At 44.3% G+C, this 12,139-nt stretch overlaps 1 protein-coding gene across 1 annotated transcript in view; it reads left to right on the top strand.

Moving 5' to 3' along the window:
• The window catches only part of RNF212B (ring finger protein 212B), a 39,758-nt gene that overhangs the window by 27,361 nt on the left and 258 nt on the right, over positions 1-12,139 (top strand). The window contains exons 5-13 of the mRNA XM_056134367.1: positions 36-96; positions 2,042-2,070; positions 4,192-4,238; positions 4,696-4,738; positions 5,566-5,626; positions 6,216-6,264; positions 8,960-8,999; positions 9,406-9,506; positions 10,895-10,956. Coding sequence (XP_055990342.1) covers positions 36-96; positions 2,042-2,070; positions 4,192-4,238; positions 4,696-4,738; positions 5,566-5,626; positions 6,216-6,264; positions 8,960-8,999; positions 9,406-9,506; positions 10,895-10,956 — 493 coding nt within the window. The remainder of the gene's footprint in view (positions 1-35; positions 97-2,041; positions 2,071-4,191; positions 4,239-4,695; positions 4,739-5,565; positions 5,627-6,215; positions 6,265-8,959; positions 9,000-9,405; positions 9,507-10,894; positions 10,957-12,139) is intronic.

Raw genomic sequence — 12,139 nt, 5'->3', positions numbered from 1 at the left:
CTTGCTGACTTTAATTGTTTCCATCTTTTGCCTAGAGAACTGTCAATCTTAAGGAAGGAGAATAAGGAAATGAAGAACTTTCTAGCTATCCTTAAGGTGAGTAAAATAGATTTGCCTTACTATTATCTTTATTTCTACATTTTCCTATGAGTAGAATAGTCTTTCTTAACCCCTTTCACATTGTGGCATGTATAGTACAAAAAATGATGGTCTTTGTTTTGTTGACTTTTTTTTGGGGGGTGGAGTCACACCCAGTGATGGTCCTCAGGGTTTACTCCTGGTTCTGCATACAGGGATCACTTCTGGTGGTGCCGGAGGACCATATTGGGATGCCAAGGGTTGAAACTGGGTCAGCTGAGTGCAAGGCTCTACCTGCTTGTGCTATCACTCTGATCCCCAAAACTGATAGTGTTTGACAAGCACACTGTAATAAATGAGTGCCAAGGAGCTGGCTCAGAGGGCTGGAACACATATGGGAGACACCCCCACCACCACCTCTTTCTTTATCACTGGCACCTTATGGTGCCTTAAGTACCTTATATACGGCTGAAAAGTTGTATAGTGGGTAAGATACGCATCAGGCTCTGCCTGGAGTAGCCCCTGGGCATTGTTGGGAGTGGCCCCAAAAGAAAAACAATTGACAGAGCCACAGAAAGCTGAGGGGATGAATATTTAATACACTGCTGACCCTGTTCTGTAACATCTGTGAGTTAGGACACACCATCTAAGAAGCTCTTATAGAAGAGACTTCAGGAATCCCTAGATTCTAGACTGCTTACCCAAGGCTTTCTCTCTCATGAACTCTGTTCCCTGAATTTGTTGTTTGTTTGTTTTATTATTCTGGGGCTATTCCTACCTGTGCTCAGGGGCTATTCTTGGCTCTGTGTTCAGGACTCACCCGTGGGGGTGCTCAAAGGACCATCTGTGGTGGTGCCAGTGATTCAAATTGGTAGTGGCAGGATACAAGACAAATGCCTTAAGCCCTGTACTATCTCTCCAGCCTCTTTGGGTTTTTTGTCTATGGGCCACACCCACTGCTGTCCAGGGCTTATTCCTTCCTGGCAGTGCTCAGGGAAACTTTTATGGTGCCAGTGATGGAACACAGGCTGGCACTCAAACGTCTTACCTGCTATACTATCTCTTCTGCCTGTTTCTAGATTTTTTCCTTAGAATGCTCTATATAGTTTTTTTTTTTTTTTTTTGCTTTTTGGGTCACACCCAGCAATGCACAGGGGTCACTCCTGGCTCTGCACTCAGGAATTACCCCAGGCGGTGCTCAGGGGACCATATGGGATGCTGGGAATCGAACCCGGGTCGCCGTGTGCAAGGCAAACACCCTACCCGCTGTGCTATCACTCCAGCCCCTCTATATAGTTTTTCTATCGATCCTACTCCTATCACTGTTTCAGTGCACTACTGTGTCTTATTTTTAGGTTTTTTTGTTTGTTTTTAGGCCACACCCAGCAATGCTCAGGAGTTACTCCTGGCTCTGCACTCAGGGACCATTCCTGCCAGAGCTCAGGGGACCATATGGGATGCTAGGGTTGGCCTAGTGCAAGATGAGCACCTATGCATTGTATTATCTCTCCAGACCCTCAGTACGTCATAGTATTGTCACTTTTTTTTTTCTTTTTTGGGAGGTCAGGGGTAGGGAGATCATTTTGTAAGGCCTGAATAGACCATATGTGGTGTCAAATATCTAACTGGATTAGCCTCAAGCAAGGCAAGTGCCCTACCATCTTCTTTCTGTGTGTGTGAGGGGGTGTAGGTGTGGGTGGAGGGGGTGCGGGTGTTTATTTATTTATATTATAGGGTTCCTAATGTGTTTTTATGATGAGGAATGAAAATTTTATTCTCCCTCCAAAGCTTAGAATTTCCCGAAGAACTATTGTTATTCTCCTTCTGGGAATCTCAGCTGCCATAACTAGAAGACTTTGTTGTAGTTATGTAAGCAGTAAGATCACTAGTTGGGACCTTTGGGCTGAAGCTTCCTTCACTCCTGTTTAGTTGGTTTTAATGATTATTTTCTTTTTACCTACAGAAATCTCCAAGTTATTACCAAGGAAACAGGTCAGTTTTTTTTTTTCTTTTTGGGTCACACCTGGCAATGCACAGGGGTTACTCCTGGCTCTGCACTCAGGAATCATTCCTGGCGATGCTTGGGGGACCATATGGGATGCTGGGAATCGAACCCGGGTTGGCCAAATGCCCTACCCACTGTGCTATTGCTCCAGCCCCGAACTTACTTTTCTAATGAAAGTTACTCAAAAGTGAAGTGAGTGGCTGGAACAATAGTACAGCAGGTAGGGTGCTTACCTGGCATGTAGCTGATCCGAGTTTGATCACTGACACCTCATATGATTCCCTGAACCCCACTAGTAGTAATCCTTAAGCACAGAGCCAAGACTAAATCCTGAGCACTGCTGGATTTGGCCTGAAAAACAAAACCAAAACCAGAAAGGGAAAAAAAAAAAACACCCACAAAACTCACTTTTCATGTCATTTCCTCTGTGAGGTCTTAATTAGGCAGTTAGATGTTTCTGTTCGTTTATTCAGTAAAACACTGTCACTGTCCTCCCGTTGTTCATCGATTTGCTGTTCATCGGTTTGCTTGAGCGGGCCCAGTAACATCTCCATTGTGAGACTTCTTGTTACTGTGTTTGGCATATTGAATACTCTCGGTAGCTTGCCAGGCTCTCTGAGAGGGGTAGAGGAATAGAACCCGGCTCGACCAGGCTGGCTGCGCGCAAGGCAAACACCCTACCACTGTGCTATCACTCCAGCCCGTTTAGTATTCGTTAAGTGCCTACCCTTTATCAGATATTGTGTTAGGCACTAGAAGTACATCACCAGGCTTCCCCCCACCCCATTTCATTCCCTTTTGTTGAGGGGACTGAGAATCATGCACTTGACTGATGCTTGTTGAGCATCTCACAACTGTTGGTATACATCAGAAATTGCACACTTTGTTTGTGGCAACAGGGATCTCTAGAACTGTGCTGCTGGGACCATGCTTGGCATGTATTCAGGTTCCAAGGATTGAATTAACACCCTCATGCCTGAAAGGCAAGCACTCTACCTGGGCCATATCCCTGGGCCCCATCACTAGTTTTAATTTGTAATGTTACCTTACTGATTGTTAAAACTTTAAAAAAATTTTTTTTTTAGTAAGTTCGTTTGTTGTTGTTTTTTGTGGGGGTGGGATGGGGCATACTTAGCTCTGCTCAAGGCTTACCACTGGCAGTGCCTAGGGTAACATTGCACAGTGATTAAATCTGGGTTGGCTGCATGCAAGGCAAGTGCCTTCCTAACTGCAATTTCACTAGCCCCTGATGCTAAAACATTTTTAATATAAAACTTGTATTGTGGATTTAAAAAGACATAGCTCAGGGCTGGAGCAATAGCAAAGCGGTTAGGGCATTTGCCTTGCACGTGGCAGGTAGACCCAGTTCGATTCTCAGCATCCCATATGGTCCCCCGAGCACCGCCAGGAGTAATTCCTGAGTGCATGAGCCAGGAGTAACCCCTGTATATCGCCGGGTGTGACCAAAAAAATAAATAAATAAATAAATAAAAATACATAGCTCTTGTACTTACAGAAGTTACAGCTTAGTATTTTCATACTTGTGCATTTCTGATACATGCGTTGTTTGAGGCACAAACAATACATTATTACTTTTGTCCCTCCCACTAGCCTGTGACCCTCCCAAAGTAGGATTCATATCCTAGCTATCTTTATGCTCAGAATCTAGGACATCAGATTGAAATAATGCTTGAAATAATGCTTGAAAGAAAAAGGTTAAAAATAAAAGGAAACAAAAACAACTAAATTTAAAAAATCTAAATAATGCTTGTTGGACAGAGAGAGGGAAAGGTGGATATATGTATATACATGGGTGTGTATCTACACCCATACCTATAATACTTGATAAAGTACTGAGGGAAGGGAAAAGGGAATACTTTAAAATCCCCCTATTATGGGGATTAAGAGATGAGAGATGGTTTTACTTAGAAGTTATAAACCAAGGGGTTTCATGAAAAATCTGTCTTCCTGTTATGGGGCAGTACATGTATTACATGGTAGTAAGAAGTTTGTAGAGAAATTTTTATAAAGGATCTCATTGATCCTCAAAGGTGGTGCTTAATTTCAGCTTAGAGAGATGAGAGTTCCCTCTTTGTTTCTCCCAGCAGGTTGAATACACCTCGACCAGTATGCATTACTTCCCCATCACAGTCAGGTAGAAAATGTTCTTTGCCCAAATGTCTGTGTGAGATGAATAAATATCCTTTGTCAAAATAGAAGATGGCTTTTTTTTAGATACTATAAATGTGATTTTCCTAATAGTATGTACATATGGGGAAAAAAATACCACACGGCCAAGATTATAGCACTAGTACAGGGCAGGGATTAAGAAACTTGCCTTGCATACGGCGAATACTGGTTCAATCCTTGGCATCCCATACTGGCCTCCCAAGCATTACTGGGAGTGATCCCTGTGCACAGAGCTAGAAGTAGTCTCCTAGCACTGCTGAGTGTAACCAAAACTCCTCACACACACACCACACACACACACACACACACACACACACACACACCCCACAAAAGCATCTCATTAGATACCCATTTGTAACAGTTCTTGCAAGGCAAAGTATGCTCTTGAAGTTAACTTCATTCTGCACTTTAATCTCTCATAGTTACTCCACGACCCAGTGCTCAGCAGAGCAGCCAGGTGGTTAGGTGAGTAGAGGGTTTATACAGCAACATTACAGTTGTTGACAGTGGATGCCAGAGAAACACTACACAGAGAAACAGTATACAGGGGTTAAGGTGCTTACTTTGCATTTGCCCAACTCTTGTTCAGTCCCCACTACCATATGTTCTCTGAGTACAAGGAGTGACCCTTGAGCTCAGAACCAGGAATAGCCCCTTGGTATTGTTAGGTGTGGCCTACCCACCACCACCTTCACACCCAGTACCCACCAACAGAAATTTTGTTTTGTTTTGAGCCACACCCAGTGGTGCTCAGGGGTTACTCCTGGCCCTGTCCTCAGGGATCATTCTTGGTAGGCTCAGGGGACCATATGAGGTGCCAGGGATCAAACCCAGGTCAGCTGGGGCAAATGCCTTACCCTATGTACTACAGACCTTAGAAAAAAGTTTTTTTTTTAATTCATCACAGTGGTTAAGGTACAGCTCAGTGGTACAGGATATGCTTTGGATGTGTAAGGCTCTGGGTTAATTCCTGGCACCATTAAAAAATGATTGGCAACTACCTAGGGGCTGGGGAGATAGTTCAAAGGGCTGAGAACATGCTTTGTATGCACCACCTGGTCCCCCTTTCCAGCAGAGTGGGAGTAGTGCCTGCCCTTGCCCCTGGTCCCTAGCACGCCCCCTACACACACACACACACACACACACACACACACACACACACACACACTTCAGCCCGGGGAGGGGAGGAGGGAAGCAAGATGTGATTGAGATAGATATTTAGAAGACTTTTGGTCTACATGAATCTTTAACACCAGGTATGGTTTTTCTCTTGTTTTTTCCACCTTATGCAGTCGGCCATCCTCAGCTGAGTTTATCCCTCCTAGAGTGGCTGGCTTTGGTAGCTTGGGACAAGTAAGTAACATTCATCTTCTTATGCTAGATTGATATTTCTAAGGCTAAATGAATGAAAATATAAATTATTTAGGATAAGAAAGCAAATACCTATTAATTTTGACCTAAAGGATCTGCTGCCTGGCCTGGACTCTGCTTTTGACAGTATAGCACTAGAAGCTAATACAGGCCATGAAAGATAGTTCCAAGGGCTAGGATGCATGCCTGCTATATGAAGGTTCCAGGTTTGATCCCTGAGCACTTCTGGGGAGTAGCCCCCAACATAGAGTCAGGAGTAGCCCGGGAGCACCACTAGGGGTGGCCCAAAATTCTCTCACCCCCACACAAAGCCTTGTAGAAGTTGATGCCATGGATAAGAAAGGGTGAAAATTGTGAAAGTACTCAAGGATTGAACCTTGAATTATTCAAGCTATGCCATTGTACTCATTTCGGAAGACGTGAAGTAGGCATTCTTCTTGGCCTAGCATATATCCATACTGGGAGAACAGTATTATGATTCAATTGTATATATAGAGAAACAGTAGGGACCATGGAAACCAGGGGATAGGGATGTATTTTTATTAACAGTTGTTTGCTATTCGTCCATCAGGGAACCAGAGGCCTGCAGAGAAGCAACATGCCCAGAGACTCTTACGCTGGTGAGGTGGGGGGGGGGGGGGGGGGGAAGTGTCAGAATCAACATATTCTGTGTAGATTCCTGGGTTTCTGTGCAGAATATATAAACCAGTTGGGCTGGATAGACAGTTCAGGCACTCAAGCCTTTGCCTTGCACACAGCCAGCCCTGGTTAATCATTCCCGCAGCTCATTTGTTCCTTGATCACCACCAGGAGTGATTCCTGAATACAGAACCAGGAATAAGTCCTGAGCACCCCTGTCTCCACAATGACCATTTCATTTCCCCCAACAATTCTAAATATTCGGATTGTGATGTGGTCTTTTTCAAATTGGGATGTTTTTAAACTGATTTTGAAAAATTAAAACTTAGGCTATAGAGTCATCAAAAACCTCTACTCAGGTTGAGGAGACTTTTGAGTAAACTAACTGACATAGATGGGGTGTTTTTTGGGGGGTGGGGCTTGGGGGAGGAGACACACCCAGTGGTGCTCAGGGGTCACAACTAGGTCTGTACCGTGGCATGGGCATTCAAACCAGAGTCATGGCTGCCTCATACCAAACAAGTGCATTAACCTTTCTACTTAACCTCTCTCCAGCCCAGTTTGTTTTTTGTCCCAGTACTCAGGGGCCCTAGGGAACACTTCTGTTTCAGCTCACTGTTCTATTAGGTTGGATGCTAGAATCTGCTCAGTCCCCTGTAATCCTGGGATGGCCAAAGCCATATCTGGGGATGCTTAGGGTAAGCCCTGTGGTGCCAGGGATCCAGCCTGGGGCATGCGAAGCATGCATCCTAATTCCTGTACTCTATAGCCCTGGCCCTGACACTGATTGTGGGGGCCAGGGGTTGGCAGGTGAGTGGCCACACCCAATGATGCTCAAGGCTTACTCCTGACTCAGTACTCAGATATCATTCCTGATGGTGCTGGGGAACCATATGGAATGCCCAGAATCAAACCCAAGTGTCCTACCCGGTGCGCTATCTCTCCGGCCCCCAATTTTTAAAATTACCACAAGATGGCAGTATAAGTTAGCACTAAAGGGGAGATTAACTAGGTACTGATTATGTTAACTCAAAGAGTATCTGGCCTCTTCACTGTGAATTAAACATAAAATATCCTAGTGAAAGGCTGGTGCAATAGTACAGCAGATTGGGCACTTGCATTGCACACAGTCAACACAGGTTTTCAATTCCTGGCATCCCACATGGTGTGTGTCCCCGCCACCCACCCCCCAGTTCCGCCATGAGTAACCATCTAATGTCACGGCTTAAATAATAGCCCTTTGTATTTAGCTTTTCTTTATCTTTTATTTTATTTTGCTTTTTGGATCACACCCGGCAATGCATAGGGGTTACTCCTGGCTCATGCACTCAGGAATTACCCCTGGCGGTGCTCGGGGGACCATATGGGATGCTGGAATCGAACCCAAGTCAGCCGCGTGCAAGGCAAATACCCTACCCACTGTACTATCACTCCAGCCCCTGTATTTATCTTTTCTTTCTGGAGAAACCAAGGTACATTGGATTCATTAGAGCACATGAGGTATTGTGGATCCTAGTCCACAAATTCATTAAAGGGAAAGGAAAACATCTGGAAAGGAAAGCGTCATGAGATACTACGAGGTGGTCTGTGAGCTTTTCACTTGCATTAACCTCTGAACCTCATGCATTTTTTTTTTTATTTTTGGGTCACACCCGGTGATGCACAGGGGTTACTCCTGGCTCTGAACTCAAGAATCACCCTGGCGTGCTCAGGGGACCACATGGGATGCTGGGAATCAAACCCGGGTTAACCGCGTGCAAGGCAAACGCCCTATCCGCTGTGCTATTGCTCCAGCCCCACATGCATATTTTTTAAAAGCATTGATCCCCTCTTCCTTTTGCCCTGGTTCCCCTACACCAAATTCTCTGTGTTTGTTTTTGTTTGTTGGTTTGGTTTGGGGACCACACCTGACAATGCTCAGGGATCTCCTGGAGGGGCTTTGGGGACCATATGTGAGGCAGGGATGTAAGGGCTAGCCACTGCAAGGCAAGCCTTATAGCTGTACTCTCTGGCCCCAATACCGCAAATTTTCTTTTCTTTTTAATTATTTAATAATCTTGAATTTAAAAGTTAGTTATTCATGATTGAATTCCAGCTGTACAATGTTTGAGGACCCATTCCTTCACCAATCTTCTCTCTACCAGTGTTCCCAGTTTCCCTCACACCCCCCAGCCTTTTTCTTTTTTTTATTGAATCACTGTGAGAGCACTTTTCTTGACTTTTTCCTTTCCCTTTTAGACACTGTAGTTTATAGTACTGTCACTGATAAGGAAGTATGCATATCATCACTTTACCTCCTTTCAGCACACAGTCCTTGTTCCAGCACACCTATCCCCATTCCCCATACAATGGCAAGATTCCTACTAGGGTCCAGTTGTTTTGCTCTTCATTTTTATTTCTTTGAGCATCAGTTATTCACCTACTATGTTTCTTCATACCCCAGTTGAGGTAGTTTTTGTTTTGGTTCCCCCAAACAAAAACTACCCCCACACCTGGAGGTCTAAAAGGCTTACTCGTGGCTGTGTGTTCAGGGATCACTCCTGGCAGGGCTCAGAGGACCTGGGTTGGCCACTGGCAAGGCAAGTACCTTACCAACTGTTATCTTTCTGGCCCATAAACCCAAATTTCTTATCCTGTTCTTGAATTATCTTACAAACCCATTTTTATTCTTTCCAGAAACCCCTTCACCAGCTTCTACCCGCAGCCTATCATACAGGTAAGTAATACCATGCTTCCTCCTAGAATCTGTTCACAACTGACTCTATCAGCAGTGCCCTGGTTGCTTCTCCATTGGCCTGTACCACTGAAATTTATAATCTACTTTGTAAACAAGAATGTTGAATATCACTGTTTGATAAGTTATCTCTCCTGACTATCTCTCCAGCCCCAATTTTACTTCATACTTTTATTTATTTATTTATTTTTTGGCTTTTTGGGTCACACCCAGCAATGCTCAGGGGTTACTCTTGGCTCTGCATTCTGTACTATTACTCTGTTATTTTTATTTTTAGTCCTGAGCGGGGAATTTATTTCCCCTTCCGGCTTCCATGTTTTAGCTCTTCTTTTACCTGTGCTTTTTACCTTTCCTGCTCTCTGCTGATGTTCTAGTTTTACTTCCATAGACCTTCGCCTGCCTCTTCTGGACAGGGGAATTTTCCTTTCAGACCAGCTCTAAATGAAGAGGATTCCGATCACTCAAGAGGCCTCACCCCTAGAAATTCAGGTAAGTAGAATAGTATTTATTTTTTGTTTTGGCTTTTTCATTGTTTGTTTCCTTTTGGGGGCCACACCTGGCAGTGGTGCTCAGGGCCCACTCCTGGTTCTGCAATCAGGGATCACTTCTGGCTGTGCACAGGGGTTTTGGGGATCACAGGTGTGCTGGGGATCAAACCTGGGTTGGCTGTGTGCAAGGCAAACACCCTAACCACTGTACTATCACTCTGGCTGCTTTTTTTTTTTTTTTTTTGGTAGTGGGTAGTCACACCTGGGTGTGCTCATGGCTTGTTTCTGGCTCTATGCTCAGGGATCTCCTAAGAGTGCACAAGGGACCATATGTGGTGCTGGGGATCAAACCCAAGTTGTCTGTGTGCAGGGCAGGCAAGCACCCTACCTGCTATACTAGCACACTTTAGATTTTGAATTTTGGGGGCCACACTCAACGGTGCTCAGGACGTCCTCCTGGTTCTATGCTCAGGGATCACTCCTGGTTAAGGACTCAGGGGACCATAAGGGGTGGTAGGCAAAAAGGGCACAAGGCAAGCACCTTATCCATTGTACTATCTCTCCAGCCCCAATTTTACTTTAGTGTTTTTTTTTTTTTTTTTTGGCTTTTTGGGCCACAGCTAGTGATGCTCAGAGGTTACTTCTGGCTTTGCACTCAGGAATTACTCCTGATGGTGCTTGGGGGACTATATGGGATGCTGGGGATTGAACTCGGGTTGGCTGCATGCAGGGCAAATGCCCTACCTGCTGTTCAGGCCCCATCCCTACTTTGTACTTTCAAGAGTTATGTAGAGGGCAGAGAGATAGTACAATGGGTAAGAGCTTATATGCAGTTGACCCAGGTTCAATTCCTGGCACCACATTTGGTCCCCTGACCATCACCAAGTGTGACCCCTGAGCAGAGAGCCAGGAGTAAGCCCTCAGCACCATTAGGTGTGGCCTAACCCCTTAATCCCAAATTCTTTATTTTCCTCACAGTGGAGGAGGCTTTAGATTGTGCCTAAATTATTTTCATCCTGTCACCACCTGCTTAGTAGATCAACATGTGGAATCAAACTAACCTTGTTTGCTTTGCAATCAATCCTTGTGTATAAACATTGCTGGGAGACAGTTCTGATTAAGAATGACTTTTTTTTAAAAAAGTCTCCTTTTCCCCATCTTTTTCTAAAAAACATACCTCTGCTATCTGCTTTTTTGATGGGGAGGAGGGGGTCTGTCATTTTTCATAATTCAGCAGAATCTTTGTAACTGCCTCTGGGCCTTACTACTCTCAGTACCCTGTACAGAGGAAAATCATGAACTGTAGAATCCCTCTTAAGTTGGTAAGTCTTTCCCTGCTGAACAGTACTCCTCAGAATTTGTCTTTGACTATTCCTTTGTCTCCTTCAGGTCAGAGAGAGAACAGAACCACGCTACAGTCTCTTTCTGGTTTCCAGCCACCGGTCCTACAGGTGAGCACTAAACTGTCTGCAAAGAAAACTCATGGTTAGGCCTGCATACAGATGGCCTCATTCTGTTCTCCTGTTCAGGTGATAGACTCTGTGGAGAGTAACATGGGTTTCAAGTATGGTAACTATGTGTTCACAATTTTCTAGAATTATTTCAATTTCAAAGATCCTATACTATTGTCAGATTAGCTCCCTGGTTTGGGGTTTAAAAAATATGTCACAGGCTAGGGAGGGTGCTAAAGGACTTGAGTGCATGCTTTGCCTGTGAGATTCAGGCTTGATCCCTGAATACCAATCCAGGAGTCATACGCTGCCAGGTATGATCCAAAAATAAAAACAGATGAATACAAAGTCAAAAAAGTCATATGGCACGAGGCTTTATCCTAAGAGCTTTTTGCCAGCATAAACCAACCGGATAGACACAACTAACATTCCAAGAAATACCGCACCTCTAAAGTTATTTTCAGTGTAAACAATCTTTTAGGTACAAATATTACTACTATAATAGGAAAATCCCTGTTGACTTCTCCAGAGATAGCGAGAATGTTGTTTTGTAAAGGTTTGGGACTGAATATAACCTAGGCGACTAGAAGATAACCCAGTATAACCCACGCATGGGAAGAAAGATCAGTAAGGAATTCTATTAAATGTGATTCCTACTCTTACTGTTTTGTTTTGTTTTGAGCCACACCTCGTCATCTCTGCATCACAGTCAAGGTCCTCCCATTGTTCATCGATTTGCTCAGGCGGGCCCAGTAAGACTTGTTGTTACTGTGTTTGGCATATCGAATACGTCACGGGTAGCTTGCCAGGCTCTGCCGTGTGGGCGAGATACTCTCGGTAGCTTGCCGGGCTCTCCAAAAGGGGCAGAGGAATTGAACTCGGGTCGGCCATATTGGCTTTGTACAAGGCAAACGCCCTACCGCTGTGCTATCGCTCCAGTCATCTCTGCATATTGTAGTCAAATATTCCAGGTGTTTAAGTTTTTCATGTATTTTGCCTTATCACCATAAGCCACTGAAAAGGTCCAGAGTTACATAAGAAACAATGTCCTTGTCACACAAGATGCATCAAATGTATCAAATCTTAGTTTAGAATTAGCTGTGATGCAGTTGAGAAAACTATGGGGAAGAAACATGAACTGTTTACTGTTTCAAGAATCTCCTAATGCTTTAAATATTCCTTC

The sequence above is a fragment of the Sorex fumeus genome, unplaced genomic scaffold, assembly GCF_029834395.1.
Source record: "Sorex fumeus unplaced genomic scaffold, SorFum_2.1 ptg000098l, whole genome shotgun sequence".
NCBI classification, from domain to species: domain Eukaryota; kingdom Metazoa; phylum Chordata; class Mammalia; order Eulipotyphla; family Soricidae; genus Sorex; species Sorex fumeus.
Note: the sequence above shows the minus strand (reverse complement) of the source record. Positions and strands in the feature narration are given on the sequence as shown.